This window comes from Formica exsecta, unplaced genomic scaffold (genome assembly GCF_003651465.1).
Source record: "Formica exsecta isolate Colony F162 unplaced genomic scaffold, ASM365146v1 scaffold295, whole genome shotgun sequence".
NCBI lineage: Eukaryota > Metazoa > Arthropoda > Insecta > Hymenoptera > Formicidae > Formica > Formica exsecta.
Window position 1 is genome coordinate 739,758 of NW_021850207.1, and position 25,702 is coordinate 765,459.

Sequence of the window (25,702 nt, forward strand, 5' to 3'; positions counted from 1 at the left end):
GTCGTGTGTCATAAGCGAAAATTGACAAGGGATCAACCGATGAGGGGCTACGTTCCGTGCATTAGCGCAATACAAGTTGATGGAGAAATTCCCTTGTGACGTTGGGCTTATCGTGCTTGCAGGTGAACGCGATAAGTGGCGTTCGCCAGGTGTCGCGGCAAATTCCAAAGAGCAGCCCCTAAAGCGTCATTGATCCCGAATTATTCCGGGCGCGTGGATTATCCGTTCTGAATCCGAAATTACCGCCGTCGTTTATCCCTCGATATCGAATTACGTGCGAGAAAAATTGATCGAAATACATCTGGTAATTCAGATGTAAAAACTAATGATCGAAATCTCCGGAACACGTCGCTCGGCTGATGTTGATGTTTCGGCGAAATGTAAATTTAAAGGTGACGATCCGTGAATATTACAGACGCGGAATGTCATGCTACGAGCGCAATGTCGTAGGCGGCAAATGAAAAATTACCAGCGCACGTGCGACTACGACGCTCGTCCTCCGAAATATCCTCATTTATTCACGCGAGCGCTAGCGTAATGTGTCATGCATCAACGTTAGTTTTGTCGTGGTAGCGCGGAAATAAAGATGAAATATTCAAGTCGACAGTCTCGATTGCTGATTCCGACGTTCCGACTGTCAAAGATTGAAACATGCGCGCACTCATCGAAATCGCTTCGTCTTGTCGAAGGCGTTGCAACGATGTAAATTGGATCGACTTTTCGCGTTTCTTTGTACATTCGTGCATTAATAATTCGAAAAGATAAAGTCTAAACGCGGTTTATCGTCAATTGAATATTATACGTACATCGTTTACCGCTGATTGAATTTAATTAAACTTTTGCGACAGGATGCCCATGCTCTCTGTTTGGCCAGAGCTATTACGATAGAGAAACGAACGAATTACTCTCCGCTGCCTACGGCAAAGCTTAGTTGCTCGCTTTAATTGCTTCTGTCAGTTCTCTTCTCTCTCTCTCTCTCTCTCTCTCACTCTATTTCTCCCTCATTTTCTCCGCCTTGTCGCACACATTCTGTTCTTTTATATTTCCGGTAAGCTGTAGCGCGAAAAAGACAATCGATTTATAAATAGGGCTTCTCAAAGTAATAGTTACATTGCGAACACACATATCCTTAAAAAGTACACTGCTAAAATACACTACTGCAGATACCCCGTAAAAGATAAATAATACAATATTGTCATTTTATTGTTTTTCATTTTATTATTTATATATGGGCATCATGTATTCTTTACATCAAATGGTACTGCAATGAGTTATTATTGCATTATTAAACATTGAAATTAAATGCATTAATGTTGATATTAATAATAGCAAGAAAGATTTAAAAAATAAATTAAAATATATAAATATGTTTAAATATATAGATAAAATACTCACGAGTGAATCGATCTGTGAGATAATCTCTCTTTTCTTAAAATATCTTTGGTTTCTTGCGCGAATACTCGGCAGTCTCGGGTTCCTTAACAGTTTCGCATAAAACGGTAATAATGGAGAGAAAATCGATTACCGCTGGATTATATACCAATTGCCACTTGATATCGTCTAGATTAATCGAAGATGCTTCTCTCGCTGAGGCAAAACGGCGGAGGAAAATGTGCCCAGTTTCGCTTCTTTCGCGAATTGAGATCCTTCGCGAAAGTTTTGAGTATAATCCACAAAACTTTTCCGGGCATCCGACAGGCATCTCTTCGTTAGTGAGATTCATTTGCTGCCTGAGAGAATATAAAAAAAAATTGCAAGTCTATTTAAAAAGGAAAATTATATTCTAGAAAGAAGCGCGTTCTTTTACTCGTGAAAGATCCTTCATATAAATCATGCTCGTCTCATTCTCGGACATCATAAAAATTTAAAAAACTTTAAAAAAAGTCATCGAAAGAACAACCCTCCCCTCGAAAAATTAAGATATCTTTCGCTCGTCCTTTGGAAATCTCTTATTCTCTCCTATCGAGATCTCAGTTCTTCTTATCTCGATTCGATTTTATCACCGTCTTTGCACATTAAAGAATTTCCATATCGGCGACGATGCGGTCGACGAACGCTCGACGAAGCGAAATGACGGCCGGGGACCGATGACTTCCGTAATTCCGTGTGGCGGAGTTTCATTGTAGTAACAGTCGAAGTTTCCGCGACCCACTCGTGGCCAAGTGCACGACTCCGGGAAACTTCACAATAGAACTTCCGCATTTTCGCCTCGCTGCCTGCAACGCCCGCGGAGATGCAGTTACGGGAAGAGTCTCTCCCCCCTTTTCCATCCTTCCTCTCGCTCCTCATCTCGCCCCTCGTATTCTCACCCCTCGTATCGCTCGTATCGCTTGCCGCTTCGGCCGATCGGCTTAAAGTCCAATCCTCTCGTTTACAGGACTCTGCCAAAATGCCGAGGTACGTGGTACATTCGGGGACAGGAGGAGATCGGATCTTTCCGGCGACGAGCCGCGCACTCTGCAAACCCATCAGCAGTATAGGTAAAGTATATTCGCCCGAGGTCTCCTCGGCCGTAAAATGTACTACTTTTCGCCGGATTTTTCCTTCCCGAACGCCGTACGATGAAGGAAACCCAGCTCACGAGTAATACAAGAAACGAGATTCTTTACGAAGATTGAGATCCATCGGGTTTCTCTCAATTCGATGACACATGCTTTGTATCCGGTCGAATGGAGATGTCAGGGAATATCTTTAATAGAATTACATCGTAATTATAGCCCTACTGTAATCATAGGATCAAAGGCTCATCGTAATAGTACCGTCGAAGTAACATACACCGGATGATCGATAATTACATAATGTTCGCGAAGAAGATTTCGATTGTTGATGAAATTATTTTTTATATGCGCTTTGTGCAGCTTATTATATTGCCGCCCTTTGATTGCTAATTATAGTATTGGACTGCAATTGTTAATTTTTTGATCCCTAAAAAAACCAATTTTTTAAGCAATTGAAATGCATCTCGAAATGCTTCAATTGTGTGTGCACGATTCTCTTTGCACTTTCGATGATTTATTTACCGGACTATTTAGCAGTACCTTTTTTAGATCTCTTATTTCTCGCAAGAACAAAAATGCTTAGAGCTATTGTTATCTATTAGCCAGGACGCATCTTCTGAGGAAATGGAGGTGCTCGAGAAAAACAGAAGGATGCTCTCGTCGCGAGGTGTTATCAAGGAGCCGGGAGGAATGGAGATGGAAGCAAGGGCGAGGACCCGCGGCGATGAAAGCAACAAACATCTCCTTTGGTCGGAAAATGGTGCGAAAATTCCGCTTCTTTGGCGAAACGTAAATGTCAGTGAGTAAAATCGCGTCTTCTTAATAATGAAAAATGTATTATGGGAGTAAAAAAATTAGCAACTAAACGAAAATATATTTCGAGTGAGATATAATATCTAAACGTGTGTCTCCCGGTGTTATATTGAGAAATTTTCCTCTTTACACAAATACGCGCGTTATTCCCACGGATTGTTATATATTTCTTATACGTATAAATAAATCGTTTAAATAAAGAAATAGTAATTTTAAACGGTTAAAATTTCGCCGATTGATTATAATCATTTATTATACGCGCGCACTTCAATTTATCGTTTTAGCTGTGACAATACGTTTTTATTGGTCATCTACTTTTGTTATATTCCCGACAGCAAGTTTGAGTAAGCAACAAGAGGGCAATTTTGGAAGTCGAACACGCAAGAAACGTCGTAGAAGTAAGGCTTCCGGTGTCGAGGATCGCGTACACGACATTACCGAGAATAGTCGGGAGAACGAGATATCGAACAAGCAGGATCAATCGTCATGGAAAAGGAATGACCCTTTCTCAAAGTCAAGGCCGAGGAGTCGGGAAGCGCGAAAATCCCGTGCGGAGAGACGAAGGCGGAAAAAGAAAGAGAGGAAGGAGCGTAATAGAGGAGGCGGGAAGAGCTCCCGACAAAACGACAAGCGACAAGACGTCGAGCGTCACTCATCGAAGCGCGAAGAGACCGACACGTCCAAACGCTCGATCGAAAAATCGTCGAACGTCACCGCCGATCGTTTGACCTCGTTGACAGAAATTGTCGATGGTACTACAACGTCGTCGAGTCTCCAGCGTCATTCGACGCTCGAGGCGACCAACAGGCTAACAAGGACGACGCCTCGTCGTGGTGTTTACGTGGCCGATACGGTGGAAAGGGAATTCTCCAAACAGCTCGAGATGGAGATTTCCAAGTCCATGTCGAAGGACCTGTCGATTCTGGACGACGGTATTTTCGATAGCTCTCCGAAGAAATCGACCGGACGAGATGTCGAATGGAGCGAGGTCGACGGGAAAAGTATGGACGAGGACGCTTCGTCGAACGGCAAAATTGATTTCGGGAACTCGCGTTACGATGCCGAGAAGATGCTGGGCTATTCGAGGACCAAGGAGGATCTACCGATTCTCGATCTGGAGAATGAGGTGCTGGAGAGAACCTTGAAGGACTACAACGCGTATAGGCTGAAGCCGGCGTCGTTGCCACGCGAACTACCGCCGCCAATTCCTCGCACCTCCGGTTCTCATCCGCCGAGAAAGCCGATAATTAATTCGGACGAGAGCGACGACGAAGAAACAAGCACGAAAGTCACAGGCATGATGCGGGACGACAGCACGAGCGGGGACTTATCTTGCATAAACGGGACGTTCCTGCCGGCGCCTCTATCTCGCCATGCTCTGATCAAATATGTAAAGTAAGTGCTCTCCCTTTCCCTTATCTTCCATCATTCGTAATTCAATGCACGGGATAATCTTGGCATCTCTCAACGATTTACACGGTCGCAATGTGAGATATATACGTGACGTTCCAGAAATATGTTCTACGTTTTGATTCCAATAATTAGATTTTGCGAGCGTTCTCGAATAGACTTTTTATTTTTTTATTTTTTTGATCGAAACATTGATGAATCAAAACTAATCGATATCTTTATTTAATTATTTAGATAATAACATTGATCGGCGGAGGAATTTAATCGAAGCGAGATTTATTTCAAAATTGAACCAGTGAAATCTTTTCTCTCGCAACTCGAGGATCGAAAAATACGTTTATTTTTGTGTCCATTTGACGTTAACGCTATATTTGCATAAAATAGGATTTTACCGTAAAAATAAACTTCCGCCCGTTTTCGTCGCATTTATAAAGGTCCTCGACCCCGGGGCACGAGTATTTGGAAGCCGATTACGAGTGTGTGCCAGGCTACCGTATGGCATCCTCCACGAGCCGATTAGTCTGCAGGAGACGTCAGTGGCTCGGACAGGTGCCAAAGTGCGAGATCAAGCAAAATCCGGACGGGATATGCGCCGAGGCATCCTGCGAGCACGATTGCAACGAAATTAACGGGCGTCCCGTCTGTTCCTGCTACAAGGGATTCAGATTGGTGGACGGCCACAAATGCATCGGTGAGCTCGCGATTTTACCGCGCGCGAATAATTATTATTAACGGCGCACAGATTTTCTCTGGAAATTTTTACGCATTCATGCAATCTTCTCGTGCGAAATTTATATAACATTTTTATTTCAATTCAATTTTGGACATTTGTAATTTTCGCACTTAAATTTTAACACGGAATTTTAATTTGACTCTTTATGCCCTGTATAATTCATCATTTTCGTGTAAAATGCGTGCGCCAGATTTACATTATTTAAATATCTCTCCAGAATATATTTGCACGCGATGTTAATTGCACTTGTGCGATGGAATAAAAATCATCATTAAACAGCGGAATAAATATGTACCTTACTTATTGCATAGACATCAACGAATGTTTACTGAACAACGGCCACGGTCCTTGTCAGGATACCTGCCGAAATCTCATTGGAGGATACAAATGCTCCTGCGAGGGTCTGCGGGACGCATCGCTGGCCGCCGACAATCACACGTGCGAACATGACAAGCACACAGGTCCGTGCAGTGTCAACAATGCCGGATGCTCTCACACGTGTTTGTCCACGATGGGTCGGGTATTCTGCCTATGTCCCGACGGTTTCATCCTCGAGGATGACTGGAAGACTTGTCAAGGCAAGTAACTTCATTAATTAGACACGATTGATTTTATATAGAATTTTGCTTATTAATTTAACTCTCTTTCTCGTAAAATATATATCCCTCAAAGAGAGAGATATTCTTTCCGAGAATAATTAAATTTTAACAGTCTCTTTCTTTTTCTCTCTCTCTCTCTCTCTTTCTCTCTCTCTCTCGATGCGATGACCGGACGATTTATACGACGTTTTACGCGATCGAAACGAAAATAAATCTTCGTGACGTATCGAGGCTCCGCGATGCACTTAGTCGACATTCCGCGTGCAAATATTCATGGAATTTCAATCGGCGCGACATTTCTGTAGCAAAAAAGCATCGGGACGCGTTTTTGACAAATGGCAATCATTTCCCGTAGATGTGGACGAATGCTCGGTGCCGGATCTTCAGACGGAGCTGTGTCGCTATGGGTGCATCAACACCCCGGGTTCCTATCGATGCGCGCAACCTATGGAGCTGAAGGATCAGCCAGTTTTGGACAGGCTGTCCATCACTTGCCTGCCGGGTTACGAACAGACTTCCTATGGAACATGCATTGGTGAGTCGGATAATGGAAAAAAATTTCGATTTTCTCGTTCGTGGAATATAAAAAGTTCCTGTGTCTTGTCGATAAACTATTATGATTATAAAGATTAAGAAATAATTTCCATGTCGTTAATAGTAAATTAATAACGGCGATATAATTTTGCAATAATTTCAAACTCGTTGCGCGATTCTCGTTAAAAGCTATTATTAGAAATATGTCAAAGTTTGAATGAGTTCTCTCCGATGGTAGTTTTACGTATGACTACATCCGTGAATTTATTGTTGGACGTCGTAGATATACTATACTCGAATTAGAGCACACGGATGAATCCATATAAATTTTTAGCATGGCTGCTTAAGTCAAGTTAAGCTAATATAAATTCCTTGTGCCGTTATCTCTCTTCCTCACTCTCGTTCATAAGCTCGCGTCACACTTTCATCTTTTACAATAATTTCTAACCGACGTATATGCATTGTGTGATTTTTCAGCATTTTTTATTATGGCACATGTATTCCGCACTCTATATATTTTTTTACTTTTACTTTTCGCCTCGTAAAAGCACTCTGTGAACTCTCCTCGAGCTCTTCTCGCGCGAAGCTCGCGCTAACATCCGCGCCATTTAAGTTCCTTCGATCGCAAACATCTCTCGGACGATTCTCTCCTACGATTCCGGACGAAAGTGCGCAGCGGCTTTAGTATTTCCTTGAGGAAATCCGAGTTGCCTCGCGTCCCTTTCTCCGCGACGGGGAGCAAAGTACCGAAGAATCGTAATCTCACGGCCCCGCAAGGACGATACCTATATCACTACCGGTTCCTTCCTTAAAGAAAGTGAGGGAGATAGAACCTTTTCTCTCTCGCCAATCGTGCATTCCTCGGGAGAGTAACCTTCTTAGGAGTCCCGTGCGGGTTTCTCCCTCAATACTTTCAAATATCTCGATGCGGCTCCTCGCCGTTTGCACAAATGCAGTCCCGCTGCAATCCGTTTTGCAAGACGCGCGCAAACGCGATCGGAAAAACGCAGTGCTTTTATCGGCATTTTATACGGGGAATGCTTTTGTGGCTTTTCCATCTCTCTCTCTTTCTCTTTTTCTCTCAATTTCTCTTTGCACGTATTGTAATGTATCATGAAACAAATAGTAACAAATTTTTTATATATGCGTGTCTGTTTTATAATTGTAAATACCTGTAATAATTTTGAGCGATTATTATCGCTCTTTAAACGAATAGAGTATGTCGACATTTAACGTATTTTTAAATTTAGAATTTATAATCGAAATTTATATATTTTTTCGTACGGTATTTTATAGTATTATACGTTATATAAAAATTTAAAAGAAGATATCGCGCAGCCTCTCTTTCGATATAGCTCACGCCGCCGACATACACAACTCGTAACTGGCAATCCAATTTCGCGGGGCGTAAATCCGTCAATTACAATTGACGCGGTCGTGAATACCGACAAGAACATTACAGTTCGGTTGATACAACGTTACATAGGCGTTCACGTTCGCACGTCTGCGAATCTTATTCCACGGAAATTCAATCCATTTCCGTCTCCTTTTTCCTCGCAACCTCGGTCGTTAAATAGCGGGGAAATTTTACGTGAACGGCATTCCAGGATGATCGGCATTATCCAGTTGCATTGAAGCGGAGTTGTTGCAGCAGAAATTTTCTGTGTAAAATACCAAAATCCGCAGCTATTTGACGAGCAACGCGTAAAATGTACCTTAGATTTAACGCAATCGATAAGATATTAAGTTCTCTTTAAAAGATCAGAAGAAGTCCGAGAATATTTTTGAGAAAAGGGAAGATAAAAAGGAATGCGAAAAACTATGCGCTCGAACGATTCCGCGTAATGTCGCATTTATGAAAATCTCTGATATTCCCGCATCAAAGCAAAATTCTAATTTTGCCCGCAAAGACCCACATGCACGTGCGTTTTGTCTCAGGAAAAAATGGACTATCGCGATGATCTTACAATCTCCGGAAAACTTGAAAAGAACGGCCGAGGTGTCGGTTGAAGGAGTGTACCGAGTGTGGATTTCGGGGAAAACTGGAGCGACGATGAAAGAAAGAAATTCTTTCTCTCGGCTGTCTCTCGTGAGCAAGATTTTCTCGGTATAAGAAATTCTCGCGGTAGTAATATTCCTCTCAAATAAGCAAATAAATCTTGTCTGTATATATATATACTTCCCCATTTTCACGAGGAAATTTATATTAAATAAAAATTCATATTAAAATTCATATTAAAACATTTACGAAAACGACGCAAAATGTGCGAGATGAAAAAGTGTGAATACAAATTTTACATTTTGACAAATAATGATAAATGACAGCGTTGTGTGTTATTGTTGCAGAAAATTTTGTTTGGTGATAAATTATTAATTTATGTCGCAGACCGTTTATATAAAGTGTCCCAAAAACCTCAATTTTGACTTTAATCAATTATTAACAAAAAAAACATTAATTTTAAATTAACTCAGCTGCTTTAATTAAAAAGCTTGATATTACATGGTCCACCCTATACATTTCAGCGCAGATTTATACGTCGTGAAAGCAGCGAAAGTCGAGTGCTCTCGGCTATCATTGAGAGTGCTCGAGGCAATAGCGACTCGCGGCCACTTCGGTCAATTTAGCGTAATCTCGCCGACGATTGAAAGACAGATCGGGGGCCAAAGAAGAGCGAGATCGCCGGTGAAGGAGTCATTACGGGGCGAATGAAAGAAGCCTTGTATATAACGCTTGAGTGTGATGTAGCGAAAACGATCGGTCCGATCTGTTAAGGGACCGTCGCGACACTCGTATAAGAAGGCGTGATTGCACGAAGTCGACTCTAGATTAAAGATACAATTCGCGCCTATAAAATTACTCACAGCTTCCTAATCAATTGAACAAAGTGTAACGTGTGATCGGCTGACTGTAAAATGAGAGAAATTAAAGAGAGAGAGAGAGAGAGATTAAATTCAAAATACAAAATATATTTAATAATAAAGATGCACTTAATGAAGATGATGCATGTTTTCAAATAATTGATATGATGTATATTTTTAACATAATTACGTCGATACTCTAATAAGGTTCGTCATCGGACTCTTTTTGTATTTTTAGATATCAACGAATGCGCGGTTGATAACGGGGGCTGCACGGAGGTGTGCGAGAATACAGACGGTAGCTTCTTCTGCGCTTGCGAGGGGGATGAAAAGGCTCTGTCATCCGATGGAAAATCCTGCGTAGGTACGTGCTCCTTTGATAAATCACTTTCCATGCTCCGTTCATATTCGCGCGAAACATGTCGTTGTACGATTGAACATGTGTGCGTGTATATATGTATGCATACAATGTACAGGGTGTTCCGGCATCCGTCACGTTTTTCCTTCGTCTACGCGAGTTCCTCGACCAATTTCATAATTTAACTTCCCTTCTCTTCCATCCGAGAAGTTTTTATTCACCGTCATCCTTTTGTCGCAACTTTTTAACGTTCAATTATGTGTAACTTTATAAATTTCGAATTGCGTTTTTGACGGGATGGAGTACCGGCACCCGTTAGTCGCGATGCATCCGCGAGGATAGCATTATGCAAAGCTGTCACGCAGGAGCGACTTCCGCGGATGCGTCAGCGCCTAGGATGGGTTCTTCCTCTCTCTCTCTCTCTCTCTCTCTCTCTCTGCCACATTGGTATTTGTAATTCCCTGCTTCATGTACATATCGTATTTGATACGTAGAAGCAGCTGATGCGGCAGCTGACATATAGTATTGCGTCGATGTGGAGGATTCTGCTGCACGTACATAGATTACGCGCGGAATCTGCGCGGTTTATGAGCCAGACGTGAATGTTGGGTTCGCATTAGTGCATGCTGTCGGTTCAAGCCAGGTGCATTTAGCGCAGAAGGACGACGAATGAGTGAATCCCTCACCGATGAATAGCCACTAAATATTCACAGTTTATTTCCATGATCGTATATATATATAATTAAAATAATATTATTTAGAAAAAAACACCGCTGTTTTTTATTCTGTTAAATATATCGCGAATCAAGCTTTCAATACGAATAACAATCAATATTCGATATAAATAATTTAATTGAGATGATATTTATCATTAATTTGATAAGAGCATTTTACAATTTTCGATGTCTTGTAATAAAATTCTTTCGATTGAAAGATATAATCGCATATTATTTTTTTCTAAAAATGACAGAATGATATTTTTGAAGATGTCATTACTTATGACCTATATCACGTTTAAAATTTTCTAAGAAAAACGCAGTATTATTTTCCAAGATAATATTATGTTAATTATGCAAGTTTGTTTTGCATAGGGTGATTAAATTACAACGCATAAAATACAATTCTGGTTTTTGTCCCGTTGATTCCAGACATAAATAGCATCGCGTGTCCACTGTTAAATCCGGTTGGTCGTGGTTATTTAATATGTTCCCGATTAGCCACGTCCAAATTGTGGCGGGACAGACGAAAAGTGCCCAATCGACCCGGCACGAGATGCTTCCTAAAGTGTCCTCGTGGGTATCAGCTTCACGAGGAATACGAGTTGACCTGTCGATCCGATGGCACGTGGGACGGATCGGAGAACGGAAGATGTGTCCGTGAGTACTCAAATTTTTATAAAAGATGTTTTATCGCGAGATTTTGAAAGAAAGATAGCTTAGCAGTTCTTCTCTTTCTTTTCTCCATCTTTTTTAAAAGCTACATCAATATCTGAATGGAACATACTTTTATACGCAGATACAGATACATAAATTTTCAGTAAAGTAGAAAGAATTTTTTAGAGGTATGCTATCTCTAAAATGGAAAATCTGTTATTCCCTTTTATACTTTAACGGAAAAGACGCGAAGAGAAAGTAGCTCATTGTAGCTTTCTCATAGTGTCGCGTGAGAAAAATTGAGACGACGAGATATCGGCCAAGAAGGAATATCTCGCACGTTCTTTGCGACAGGATATAGCAAACCCCGATTGGAGTGTCCGAGGGATGTCGTAGCCGAATTACCGCCCGGTAAGGATGAGGCGTTCGTGACCTTCGATCAACCAGCGACGGATCTCGATTGGTTCCGATACGTGCGATCGAAACCATCCTGGGGTACGCGTCTCGAGGCCAGCCTGAAGCCCGGAGTGCACGAGATTACGTTCTTCGCGCGACACCCGGTATCGAAGAAGCAGGCCAGCTGCGCGCTACGCATTATCGTCAAAGGTAATTAATCTGCGCGGATGCGTGTTAACGACGTATTACGTATAAATGCGATAACGATGGTGATTCCTCCTCGTTCGAGCGCTCGCGATAATGACAGCTCTCTGTAACGAGCGAGAAATAGCGATTATTAATTTGTAATTGTACAATAACAGGATGCTCGCGCCAACCACCATCTCGCGTTCCGACAATATATGTGTACATATACATATATATTCTTCAAAATTAATTCATATCCCATTGAATTCTCATTTAAACGACACAGAATATAGAGTGTGATCTTTCTAATGCAAACTATTCCTCAAATGCATAAACTCGTTAATAATTTTCGATCACTATTGTAAAACAGAAAATACTTTTAAATTACGTACGTAAATAAGAGCTTTCTAACAACGAAATTATTTACTTGAGGAGGTCGCTTATACTTCTCGGTTAATCCACATACCCCCTTACATTAATTAATCCGGATTATAGAGATTGCACTCTGCAGAAGGTACCGGATAAACGTCTCTTGAACTTTGCAAATCTTGATTAATAACGGATGGAGATAGAGGATAACACACATAGGTCGGCTGATCCTATCGTGGAGGAGAACACATGTTAAATAAACTGCAACAGAATGGGAGAGCGTTGTACATCACTTATAGCAGCCGTGAACTCCGCAGTTTCTCGATGATTAACAACGTGAGATTGAAATATTTCCCCTTTGTTTACGTTTCTCGAGAGGTTTTGGATTTTCGCGAAAAGATAGTTGTCGTGCGAGCGAGCAATTACATTTCGCGTTCGCGTCAGAAAAGAGACGAGTAAATATGTATCGTACGAGTTTGGCGAATTATTAGATCGTCTCGTCCAACGTCGCGTATAACAAAAGTTTTTTCTCGCGTCATCCGTTGATGCCGGCATCCTTTAAAATGCGTCTTAAGAATATTACATCTCTTCCAACGCGCCATCAGCCGCGTCCACTCATGTGCATCCTGCTGAGACGTGAGCGAAATACGTTGCAACGGTTCGTTGTATCGCGTGCTAATTAAATCCTTATACAATTTTGAATAAACTTATTCGTTTGGATAAATTATTACCTTAATACTCGGTAAGCTAAAAACTCGCTACTTACTTTTCCCTTTGTTATATAATATTATTCCAATCTGTCTTTGGATCGCTAATGAAAAAAATATGTAATAATCTTATATCATTTAAAATGCTCTTTAATGATATTTCATATATTTCAAGAGAATATTTGAAAAGATCGTAAAAGAAAAGGAGCGGCTCTTTTGCTGCTTATTTTATTTTTCTATATAAGTTTCTTTGAACGATTTAACATGCTAGCATGCGAGCTTGTTTAACCGTGCAGCATTTGAGGATTACATTCAGCAACTCTCGTACAAAAGTACAGAGCTCTTATTTGTGCGTAAAAGTAAGTTGACGAAACTAATTTGATGCAAACTCCAGCTTCTTCATCACTGACACTCGAACCAACCGAGTTTTCTCCGAGGAATGCTGGCCTGATTTTGCGGACAAGTCTACGCGCAACTTGAATCGCTGTTTCTTTCTCGCGAACGTAACGAACGACGGACTTGGCGCATAAATAAGCAGCTTTTCTACACCAATGAGCGCACGATACAGAAAGATCAAAATGCATCCTTTTTCTCTCATTTACAAGATTACGAAAACATAATTTTTCCATTCAGTCCGTTCGTTCGTTTTAAAATAAAAAACGTGAAATTTAGAGATGTAAAGGCATGCGCGTGTGAGAAAGCTTGTTTTTCCATTTTCTTTTTTACTAACGTCACGGTATACGCGATGCTCGAGAAATGAATTTCGCTCACAGACACGCGAATCTGTACTTGTATAATCTCGCGTTCGCCAACTCCGTCTCGCCGATTCATCATTCGACGACGATGCGGAAATCGAACTTTCTCACACGCCGTCTGCGTTTCGATTCAACGAGTTTTCTTACGGCCCGCAATTTCCTCGCTCGACGAGGGGGACGATAAAACGAGCGCGGGGGGATCAGCTGTTACTTCAATTTGCTAATCTCCGAACTCTAGACGGCGAGGCACCGAAAGTCAAAGATTGTCCGGGGGACATCGAAGTCGTCGGGAGAAATGGAACTGCGATCACGTGGACGGAGCCGATCTTCACGGATAATGTCAAGGTGACGCGGATCAGTAATAATGAGGTAAGATTGGATATCTATAAAATTTTCTATCAATCGCACACAATCGGAAAATACAATTTTTGTTTGTCTCGGGGCTAGATTTTTTTTTGCTGTTGTTGTCATTAGTTATTTATAAACACAAATAATTACAATTAATATTTCGGTGTACTGTTATAAATTGGTGTCTACATAATTGTCCGATAATCACCATTATGCATGTGATTTTCGTCTCTAATATCAGCAACATAACGTTATGAACAAAAAGTAGATAATATCTCGATAACCAAGCGCATCGATGTTTATGCATGACACATTGTAAAAAGCTTCCATTCGATACGCACATTCAATACGTGTTTCAACGATATGCATCGCATTACGCGGGTTTAATAATCGCACCAATTGCGATTGGATGAAAAGCGATTTTCTCCCGTTTTCAGTAATCATTAATAATAATTTTACAAGCGCGGAGATCACCCATTATCGTGGTGATATTATCCGATGTAATGTCGAGAGATTGCCATTTTATAAATGTGCGAAAATTTTCTGATAAATATGAGCACGGGATAAAAATGAACTCGCACATATATGAATGCTTTTAATACGCGGAGCATCGTGCGATGGTGTATGTGCAATTACAATTTCTTTTACGGCGAGACTGCGACGCATCGAATGACTGATTAATTAGCGCCAATCTGAAAATTAACCGCGACGTCGTATACGCGTACATTGTTGGCCGCTTTAATTAGCTTATTTGTTAACGCGCGTCAATTATTACTCGAATTTTATAGCTCGGTCCCCATCATTCGTGAGCTCGAAACCGCGTTGGTTTGTGTGATGAATTATGTAAATTTTTGGGCCACAAAATACAGAGAAAGAGGAAAGAGAGAGAGAGAGAGAGAGAGAAAGCGAGTCCGGATTCTCGCAAAGTGGATTCGTTCGCGAGCTCCGTGAAATTAGTTAAGCGTAATTTTCCACAGCGAGAGATGCGAATTTCGATTAAATCTTCGGAAGCGTGATCTTGTCGCGCGTCAAAATTTTCACGCAAACTACATTGCAAATTTTCACGCACGCACGCACGCACAGCAGATTTTCTCCCTCCTTATTATTTTATTAGCGCCCCTCACCGCGATTTCTCGGCGACGATATTTTTTCCGCGCAGAGCCCGGGTCGTCGCTTCGACATCGGCGGTCACAGGATCGAGTACGAGGCGGGTGACGAGGCCGGTTGGTCGAGCAAGTGCGTCTTCACCGTGGTCCTTCGTCGGGAATAAGCAGCTGGAGAGACAGGAGGAAGGATTAGGGACGCGGCGGGGAGAGGGTGAGGAGAGAAAGAGAGAGAGAGAGACTGAGCGGACGAGAAAAGAGGGGAAGAGAAAAGCAGCGCCGAAGAATAACGATAAGGTAATATAAATGGAAATGCCTACGGGACTATACGGGACGCCGTCTCCTTACATAGGCCCCGTAATGGATTCCGTTTTGTCCGGCAGGTTACACGTGGAAGAAAAGAGAAAAAGAACGGATATTTCCCTCCTTTCACACGCGCGACTACCCCCTTTTACCCTTTCCCCTTTCCCCGACATCCGGGCGGCGTGATAATTTTTCTAAAGTAGGGATGGAAGTACACCTAACGAGTGTAATCGCACTCGATGGTCTTATCGACTGCCACTTTTGATAGCATAACGTAACGATAGTGTAGTAGCGTTATACGATACTTATAAAGAATATAATAATATTTTACGTAGAGGAGAAGGTAGGGAACGAGCATATATTCCACGATCTCTAAAAAAAAAAAAAAAAAAAAAAAAAAAAAAAAAAAATTTAATTCTCCATGATTTATATTCAATTCGATGTTTATACCACGTATAAAATTTCCAGAGCGCATATAAAATTAAAGGTCCGATTTCGCAGCTCAACCATCGTGTATTCCTGCCCTTGCTTCTCTCCCCCTCTACGTAATATAATTTTACCTTGTAATATAATTTTTATCGCAACCGCAGATGGTTATACTCTCGGGCATGGTAATACAATACAGCGAAATGTAGCGTAAATACAAAATTCGCGATTATCGAGTCCCGCTTTACGTTAAATGGAAATTAACAGCTACGTTATGTCACTATCTGCGAGAATTGCGAATTTCCACGTATGATATAACATTCTTCAAATATTCCGCGGTAATTAACGAGGCTGTGTCCTTCGCATCCGCCGCTAGCAGATTCCTTTCCCACTGATAAGATTCCCATCCAATGCACCGGCTGACAGGTTGCACAATAGACAGGATCAACGCTGTGTATCTGTCAAAGTCACACACGAGCGAACTGACAATGTTAAGCGGCGATAATACTGGTAAAGAGAGATGCGGACACGTTATATGTACTATCACTTTATCGGTCTCGAGATAGCGCGTCTTACGAGATTTTCAAGTGTCTTATCTCTATCGATATATACGCGAGATTAAAATGTATAATAATGTCTTAAATATTATTTTTACTCTATCTCGATATTAAATAATGTCAGGTCGCAATCTTGTTTCTTCATGTAACAGGAATGAATTAAATTTTTCGATGATTCTCTCAAGACGCAATTAATAATTGTTATTTTTTTATAATTTTTAAATTACTCTTGTCAATCTTTTTCCATCTTTTTTCAACGTCCAAGAATTTCGCGTGTATCGTTGGAAAAATATCGTCGTCTCTCCCTCGACTTTATTTTACATTAAAAAGAAACGATGAATAAAAAAAAATTCTTAAGACAATTCTCGCGAGTTTGCAGAAAACACGAAAAGTAATCTCAGCAAGTACGGTCGCAATAAGTCTATACACAGTTGACGCGAGGAATAATTAACCGCCATTTAATTACAACGTTGTTCATGTCGTACAAGCAGGAGCCATGTATAATATTTACAGCGGATAGAAACTTGATTTTCTTAACATTTAAAGCGCGCCAATTACGACGGCTTTCTTCGTCATTAATATTATTGTATATGAAACTGACAAGTATAGAGTTGGACGACAAGTACACGTGTGTTTGCGGCGCACAATTTATTAATACGCATTCCCACGTATCAACAATGCTCGCGCTTGCGTCACCGATCAATTAATAATGCTCGTTGCGAGAGCGAACGGTTTAACAACCGCGATCTCTAACCGCGCGATGGTTTCGCGGCGAGATATGATAACATAAAGGGATAAACCGGGGAAGAGAGCCAAGCTACCGTAAAACGAGCTCAGCTCGCACTCAAGTGTAATTTTGCGCTACAAAGCTCATCAAGATTGTTAAACATTTAATACACTCACAAATAATTGGCTTAGAGCGATCGATTTTTCTTCTCGAAACAAGATGAACGACGAGTTTTAAAAAAGATCCACGTCTCTGGTTTCGACGCCAAGTTTATCCCCGTCAGGTGCTATGTAAACTACCCTCTTTCCGGAGTCTGCGATAGCGTAGATAAGACACAGATAGATTTTACTATTTATTAATACTCTCCTCTACGTCACTCGCATATCATTGTTATCGATAACGATCGATTGTCATCGTACGATATTATTATAGATGTACAAAATTTATGTATCAAATATATACGTGGTGTATACATACATATACATGTGTGCGTGCGTTTGTATATTACAAATATCGCCAGACTGCATAAATTGTCACGGTAGATGCGATCATATTGTAGATATTACTACAGTATAAAAAAAAGGAAACGATGGTTCTACGAGTTGTCATTTATAGACGCGCCCGCTTCGTTTCCCCGGAATCTTACTTTATATCTACCTACCTATTCTTATTAATCATATGGCAGTTTATATTACTAGGTACCACTAATTCATGATGTAGCTACGCGTAAATAATTACCGCAGTATCTTCGTATTATAAAACTCGAATCTTGTCTGAAAATCTCGGTAAATTGTTTGAGAAATTTCAGAAGCGTAAAAATCTCATAAAAGTTAATAATTATGATAGATTCTTCATAATCGTGCATCATTTTTTATCGAAGGACCGCGGGAGAAAAATACCGAAAAATGAAGAATAGAAAAAAAAATTTTTTAAATCGCTTATAAAATCAAGATTCTAATACATGCAGTTACGCAAGACATATATATTTTTCCGTTCTTGACTGCTGTCTTCGGCGTTGATCAATTTGCATCGTGCGGCACGGATAAATAGGCGCTCCGATATATATATATACGAACGCGAGGCAAGATTTCCGCAGATGCTCCCGCGGCGCGATTTACGCGATAGAATTTTCCTTTACACGAGCGCCGAGTTAACTTACGTGTTCCCTTATTACACGTCGTTCACGTGGCCCTTTACGTGCAACATTCATGCCGCGACGGCAATATTCTCGTCTCGACGCGGCCCGTACCGTAATGAGTCGGTGGCGAAACTACGTGATCGGTCCTCGTGGCGCGTTGCCGATATTGCCGGTGCAACAGCTGCTGTTCCTGCCCTTGCCAGGGGTAATGCTGTCGCCCGGAGTGTCGATCTGAGAACATATTCTCCCGTTATCGACTATCGCCGTATAAATGAGAGAGTTGAGAGAGATATAGTTGTGAAAATATCATTTTAAGATCATGAAGAGAGAGAAGGGAAAAGGAACATTTTTGTGCATTCATTTCCTTCATAAACACTATTAAAACATTATTTTACACGTAATACAAGAGATATAAAAAGAAACTAACTTTCTGAAGCTTTTTCGTTTCTAGATAAAAGTGCAAAATAAAATTAACGTTCTCAGTTCAAATTTAGAATAGAAAGAATATATATATATATATAATTATATGTGTAATTTATAAAATAATTATTTAAATATTGTTTTAATGTGAATTTTTATATAATACGTATCGAGAACCTGGATTGCCATTCTAATCAACTATGCTGATCGGGTCTCAACTAAATGTAAATGATCTTCGAGTAAATAGGTCAGATAGTCGGCGCTAAGAAATACTCTTCTAGATGCTTTTAGATGGAGTCGTTGCGAAAAGAGCGGCGGGTGAACAAGGGAGTTCAAGTGGCAAACAAAAACCGTCCAAATGCCGTCGTTAATCATGCGAAGTCAATGTACGTCAGATTACTAAGATTGATTAGGTACACCGAAAGCTCGATGCATCAAAGGGTACGGAAGGGGGATGAAAGTACATTATAGCGATGATCCATGCAGCTTTTGACAACGTCATTAATATAGCGGCTCTTCTAATACTAAATTTTCTTCATCGATAAAACGCAGGTAGAACTTTAAGTTTATAAGTAACAAATTTTTTTCCACAGATAAAGATTCAATAAATAAATTTAGAAATGTCTGTTCTTTAGAAACGACAGGACTCTGTTTTTCGATCGTTATCATCATTATTACGTCGTTACATTATTAGAATAGCGCGAAAACCTATTTCACGCGAAGATGACAGGGCAACCTGGTTTCATCTTCGGTAAGTGACTGTCGTCATCTTGGAAAACACTTTCAGTCAACACATTGTCGTTGTCCTCTTTTCTTTTTATGTCTCATTAATAAGCGGTGGCGCTAACTCGCTTAAGAGATTGCGTTGCAAACCATCCCGCGTATGTAAATCATGCGGCAACATTTTGCGTGGAGAGAGAGAGAGAGGGCTATTTGAGGCGTTCATTAACTACTTTGCGGTTCGCCAACAGCACTTAGCCACGTCGGTTCATTGTTATGTCGCAGATGTTAGCTCTCGTTGTAAATTGCTCTATTGAATGATCACTGAGATTATACTTGGTGTTACAGTTATACATGCAAAGTAATACAAAAAAGTGAAAATAAAAGAGAGACTACTCCAATTTTTCAAATTGGTATTGCAATTAGAAATTGAAACAGCAATTAATAATTTATTGCAACATTGAAAAGATAATCAGTAGAAAAATTGAATTATGCAAGAATGTTATTCATACAGATGTAAAAATATTAATTTCTTATATATCATACGATTAATATTTAATGATTTTCAGGATTTAAATTTTGCTCTATATGGAGAACGAATCTCATATTATTATTCTGGACGGTATACATAATGTAATATTTGTTAGTGCAATATATATACGATTTGAAAGATAATAATGCCGGGGGAAATATAAACATCGATCACGATTCTATTTGTTTGCTCGCCAATTATTTCGCTCTTTGTGTTTTGTTTTAATTATTCCTACTATCAATTTAAACGAGTTTACATTCGAAACTCGTTACGCTTGGCTTAGTGTCTAACAAACTGTAAATCGTTTTGTATAACAAGGTTTATAATAATTACATTCAAAAACACAATGTAAATGTTGCGTCGATAAAATATGTATGTAATATTTTTACACGACATTTTCCATATTCGAAAAGGATTTCTTGCACAATAATTCAGGATTTCTTTCGATCTTATTCAATACATTTTGTAACTCTCGAGTTTCCTCGGGTGACAAGGACGTTTTCTGTTCCGACAGAACGGCGTCGGAAAGACTCAAAGACACCAACGATAAAGCGTCCTCTTTATTGTTATCGTCGTCATTCAGGAGGTTCTGTTTCAGCATCTTGATATACCTCTTTAAACCCGAATTCATCACGAGATCCATTTTCGAATCGCGTTGCGGAAGTTGCAATTTTTCGTCCGAATTGATTTTTCCTACAATATCCTGCTCGCACGTTTTCGTCTCGTCGTCGACGATGCCGCTTTCCCGCAGGGCCGACGATGCCTTCGAACTCAAAGATTCATCGCGTTTCATTTTGTCGACCGCGTCGTTTGATCGAGTATTCAATTTCGCGCCGTTTAATCCGCTTTTCGTCTTGTAATTTGCATCTCTTCGTGCCGGATGCGAGGATTCGTCGCTTTTAGGATGATTGTTCGCGCCTGCGAGTACGCCGGTTCGCAGATCCTGCATAATTTTCGGAACTTTTGACCGAGTAACGCCGTTAATGTTATTAGATTTTATGTCCTTCCCGACCGCCGCTTTGGTATTCGAGATTAGTCGAGTTCCATCGCCCTCATCCGCCGCCCCTACGTTCCCCCGAGGATCGATCCGGGTTATAACTCGCTCCCCGAGTTTCTCGCCATTGGGGATCGCGGATTTATCGGTATCGTCGGCGGGGTTTAACACTTCGGCGGATAATTCAATCTTTGGGCTTAGCGACGCGCCTTTGGATGAATTCTCCGCGCTTCTTAACCGTCGTCTTTCGTCGCGATTTAATTTCGCCGACCTCTCCCACTGATCTTGCTTAACGTTCGTATGTTCTTTTCCGTTACCTCGATTCGTTAATCTCGGCTCCATCGTCGTCCGAGTTCGGGAAGCTGCGACGCTTGAAGGTGCGTGGACGGAAGGGACGGCGATTCGCGATGTTGGATAAACTTGCGTCCGAGGTTTCGACGATAAAGACGACGAGACATTGCGAGTAATCGCGGATATTCCCTCCCCGGTCGAGTCGGGAGTCTTCAAAGTTCGCTCGTTATTTTCCACTTGCGCGGCGCTTCCGACATCCTTCAATTTGTCCTGCCGTTGACATCGCGGCGACGTCGTAAGATGTTCTCGACGGTGCTCGATCGACGTGCCGATAAATTCCTTTTCTCCTGTCGCGATAAAACTCGCCGCTCTTCGCCTGGGCGACTCCGGATTACGGCTTACATCGGATTCTTTCGAACGATCTTCCCGGCTTGAAACGGCAGGTCTCCGCGACAAGCCGTTATCGCGCATCGACGTCGCCGGTCTCGTACATTTCGCGGGATTCTTCGTAATATTTCCGTATTTTCTGTTGAAGGAGGTTGCGCGAAAATTTCCCGACATCCAAGGGGGATACGAGGACGCGCGACTCCTGGGGCTGATCGATGACTCGCGCGAACGGCGCGACACTTCGTCGCATCGGCGCTTGCTACTGGAATCGCTGCAGATGCTGACAACCTCGCTGGAGCTCGCCGAGATAAAACTCGATTTTCCCTCTTCTGCGTGACGTTTGTTCGACGATGGAAACCCGGTGACAGCGGGGTAATCTTCCAAGTTTTTCTTCAAGTCGCGCGAACGGTTCGTTGCGCTCGTCTCAAGCCTCGGTGATTTCGTCGCTCTTTTCTGCCTCACCGGCAATGTGACAGCTCGAGATAACGCGCAGCCCTTCGGTGACATCGAGGCGTTTCCGGCACTCACCGGTCGATCCGTCGTCCACGAGGACTCCTTCCTCGTGCCGGAATCGGCGAATCGTGGACAGTTGTTGTTTTCCACGCTATCTCCAGACTTCGCTTTATCAGTGCGTTCATATGATTGTGGCGGAATCGTCTCTCTTCTCGATACTTGACATTTTGAGTTTAAATCGCTCCTGCCAATCGTAGAGACATTATCCTCGAGCGAAATGCTTCGCGATAGCGAATGAACGTATATGTTCCCATTATTATCCATACCGGGCAATTTCGCAAAGTTACTATTGTCGTTTTCCGGAAAATAATTCCTGTTGTCTTTGCGAGCGTAAGATTGATATTCGATACTCTCGTCGGGAATCGTTTCAGTTTCCTTTTCGGTGGTCCTCGGTCTTCTTACGCCTTTGCTTAAAAAATGATCCATCGGATGAAGACGTTCGGCGTTTTTCCGGCTCGTTGCCTCGGCGGTATCATAATATTCCTCGACGAAATCGAAAAGGCTATGATCGTATCGATCGTTGAGTCGCACCCCGATCACCGAGTCGGCCGAGTTGAGATGCAGCGAATTCAAGACGACGTCGCCGGGTGGTTGGGAGTCATCGTATCGCTTCCTCAGAGTAGCTTCGATGAGCTTGTGACGGTAGGCTTTATAATCGATGTTCGATATGTCGATTATCGGATGCTTCGCCAAGGACGAAGGACGATTCAACGACGAACGACGTTTCTTCGATCCACGATCTCCGATCTGATTCTCGATTCGGCTCGAAATCTTTGACGTACCGTCGCTGCTTTGTAAAAACGAAGGACGATTCAACGACGAACGTTTCTTCGATCCACGATCTCCGATCTGATTCTCGATTCGGCTCGAAATCTTTGACGTACCGTCGCTGCTTTGTAAAACCGACGAGGAATTCATCTTGCGAGTCGATTCCAGATGCAGACTGGAACTTGAAGTGGAATCGGTCGCCATCCGGGTCGGATAATGCATCACTAACGATCGAGCGACGCGATTGTGATGACGACGACGACGACGAGAGGACCAAATAGTCTTTCCATCGAAGGCTTTCAATGGCTCCTGTACGTAATAATAACGTGATACGTTATTAAAACGTATCAGAATTACGTAAAAAGATCAAATCGTTAGATATGAAGAGAGAGGAAATTTTTTTCGGCGAGTTACACTTTAATTTCATCTTCGAATTTTCCCCATAATTATTGTGCATATATTTCTATAAGAGAGACGTAGATCATGCCGAGAAAATTTCTCTCTCGTTTCTAATCGAATAATATTTATAACGCCGTTACAGCTACTCGATCTGTATATCGCCTTGAATGGAATCGCGGTACCGTGGTACCGCTATTGTGTAACAAACAGCGTTATATCGCGGTTTCGCCGCGAAAGAAATTGGAAAATTTACAGTCCAGCAGTGCTTCCGCTCAAACACCCGCGGAAACGCGCGAGGGTGTGCGAGTTATCGATACCCGCCCGTTTCAAAGCGCGTTCCCGAACATTTTGCGAGATAATGGCACGTCGGTAACGCCTGTCGTTGTGTCGTGTATGAATAAAAACGGGGCGAACGCGCGCTCTCTTGGCTTTTGCCCCGCCGAGAGAGGAAAACGCGCCGAGAAAAACACAGAATAAAAATATTATACCGTTTGTCGCGACATTTTTTATTCATACGGTATCCCAATATCGTGTACTCGTGTTTCACTACTACATTTCTCATGCTCGGGTATCTATTCGAGCGAGATAATTTATCACGTGGAGGCACGTACCAACAAGATGTAAACGCGCACGATCAGCGGCGCCGCTAACAAGATCGTCAGGACTAAAGCGAGGGCACTCTCGACGATGAAGGGTGGCGTCGATTGCAGGGTTAAGACGAGCTTCCCTGGCGCGAGCACGTTCAACATTCCGATCGCTTGCTTTTCGATCACGTCGTCGTATTACAAATCGTACTCTTGTCGTTCGCGCTTCACGTTTCACCCTTAGATCGTTTTTAGATCGCGGGCTGTAAATTCGGGCGATCGATGCAGCCTTCGAAGCCCGCGGGTTGCTGCCTGCTGCCAACAGCAGTGTCTGCTATAATCGAGCGATCGCTGATGCTCTCGATTACGCTTTGTCTTTTTTTTTTTCGATTTTCTTCTCCCGTGGCTGCATTCGAATTACTTATTAAAATGTTCAATGTAAAATGACAAATTATCGATCCATATTTTTATATATGTTAGAGCATTATAAAGCGCGCTCTGCGCGCACGCCATTTATTTCTTTCTATTATATAATATAATTCGAGATAAAATCTATATATATTTTATATATTATTTTATTTATTACGTGAGCATGTGTTATTTCATGAATATCGAAGAGATTTTTTTTATTATTGATAGCTTTAATTTTTTATTTGTTATGGAATGTGTATTACTGTTGCAGATTTAAAAAACTGCAATTACAAGTAAATGATACGTTAATAACAATATGTAATGTATACAATATTTTTATTGTTTGCAAGAATTTTTGCAGGATGTGTGCTGTACATTTCGGATATTTGAAACATTTATTATAAAACCGCATGAGATATATTGTGACTTATTATAATTGAAAATAGCAATTGCTATTCGCGTATGTTCTTATAAATAATTAAGTAAATTATACTACTATGAAATTTTAATGAGTAAAACTATTTTGCGGCAAATATAAGATACATCAGTATACGTCATGCATTATTGCGAATTTAATTCCATGCGATGTTTACCAACATATTGCGTATTATATTACATATCACTTATTTATTCACCCGCTTTATATACAGTTCGATATTTCGGACGAATAAGTATAAATATTTTAATTGTGTTACACGTTCTGCAATGCTTCGTGAAATTATCCAATATTAATATTGTATTTTGCATTGACGAAATTTGTTAAAGTATGTAAAAATATTGGCACGCGAAATATCTCATTTTCATCAATATGCTTGTCGAATATCTCGTCGTTCTGCTATAATGCATGACATAAAATCGAGCGGTGTCGAAATTAAGCAAATATTTGTAGTTCAATGTAGATTCGCAATAAATTTAAAATGGCTCGATTAACCTGGAGATAGATGTTATCGACAAGTGTATCGATATTTATTTATTTTATTTGAGAAATGTCAATTAAGCGACTATAGGAAAAATAAATACAGCTATTCGGATACATCCATTTGAAAAATTTGGTGATATTTCTGATAAATTACATTCATTAAAATTGTACATTTTATGATATGCGTATGAAATAAGTCATGAGATTTCAGTTTAAAATGTTTTTTAAGCATTTTTTTTATTTTTTTCTATGTTTTTTTATAACGGTATTTTGTTGCATATGTGATATATTGATGCAAAATCGCGGAATAATTATGAGCTAACGGTATGTATTATATCTATAAAATTTCGAACGAATTTGATTAATGAAATTATTATCTAGAACCAAATTGTGAAATAGGCCAAGTATTATTCGCTCTAAATCTATAAGTAAAATTATATTTCCTCAAAAACTGCGTTATTATTGCCTAAAACTATCGAAAAATAATTAATGTATAAACTATGTGAATCCTTCTTTCCAACGATATTGCGCCCAAGGGTAAGTTATGTTTACGAATTGCTTGGGCGTTTGTC

General features: G+C 41.0%; 2 protein-coding genes across 4 annotated transcripts in view; one reads left to right on the plus strand and one right to left on the minus strand.

The window, feature by feature from the left end:
* LOC115237473 overlaps nt 1-25,702 on the plus strand; it is a 63,684-nt gene that overhangs the window by 3,504 nt on the left and 34,478 nt on the right. The window contains exons 2-13 of one of the 3 annotated variants that reach the window (XR_003884347.1): nt 2,378-2,480; nt 3,101-3,297; nt 3,647-4,706; nt 5,156-5,412; nt 5,766-6,032; nt 6,409-6,588; nt 9,685-9,810; nt 10,953-11,180; nt 11,532-11,783; nt 13,829-13,959; nt 15,098-15,338; nt 15,425-15,754. Coding sequence is in view for 1 of the 3 variants with exons in the window: in XM_029810543.1 (XP_029666403.1) it covers nt 2,378-2,480; nt 3,101-3,297; nt 3,647-4,706; nt 5,156-5,412; nt 5,766-6,032; nt 6,409-6,588; nt 9,685-9,810; nt 10,953-11,180; nt 11,532-11,783; nt 13,829-13,959; nt 15,098-15,208 (2,912 nt within the window). In the remaining 2 variants the exon portion in view is untranslated. Of the gene's footprint in view, nt 1-2,377; nt 2,481-3,100; nt 3,298-3,646; nt 4,707-5,155; nt 5,413-5,765; nt 6,033-6,408; nt 6,589-9,684; nt 9,811-10,952; nt 11,181-11,531; nt 11,784-13,828; nt 13,960-15,097; nt 15,755-25,702 lie in introns of those variants that run through there. The other 2 variants (XR_003884348.1, XM_029810543.1) reach the window with 2 other exon arrangements.
* Nucleotides 17,771-25,702, minus strand: part of LOC115237415 (fibrillin-1-like) — a 40,982-nt gene continuing 33,050 nt past the window's right edge. The window contains exon 26 of the mRNA XM_029810423.1: nt 17,771-18,423. Coding sequence (XP_029666283.1) covers nt 18,248-18,423 — 176 coding nt within the window. The 3' untranslated portion in view covers nt 17,771-18,247. The remainder of the gene's footprint in view (nt 18,424-25,702) is intronic.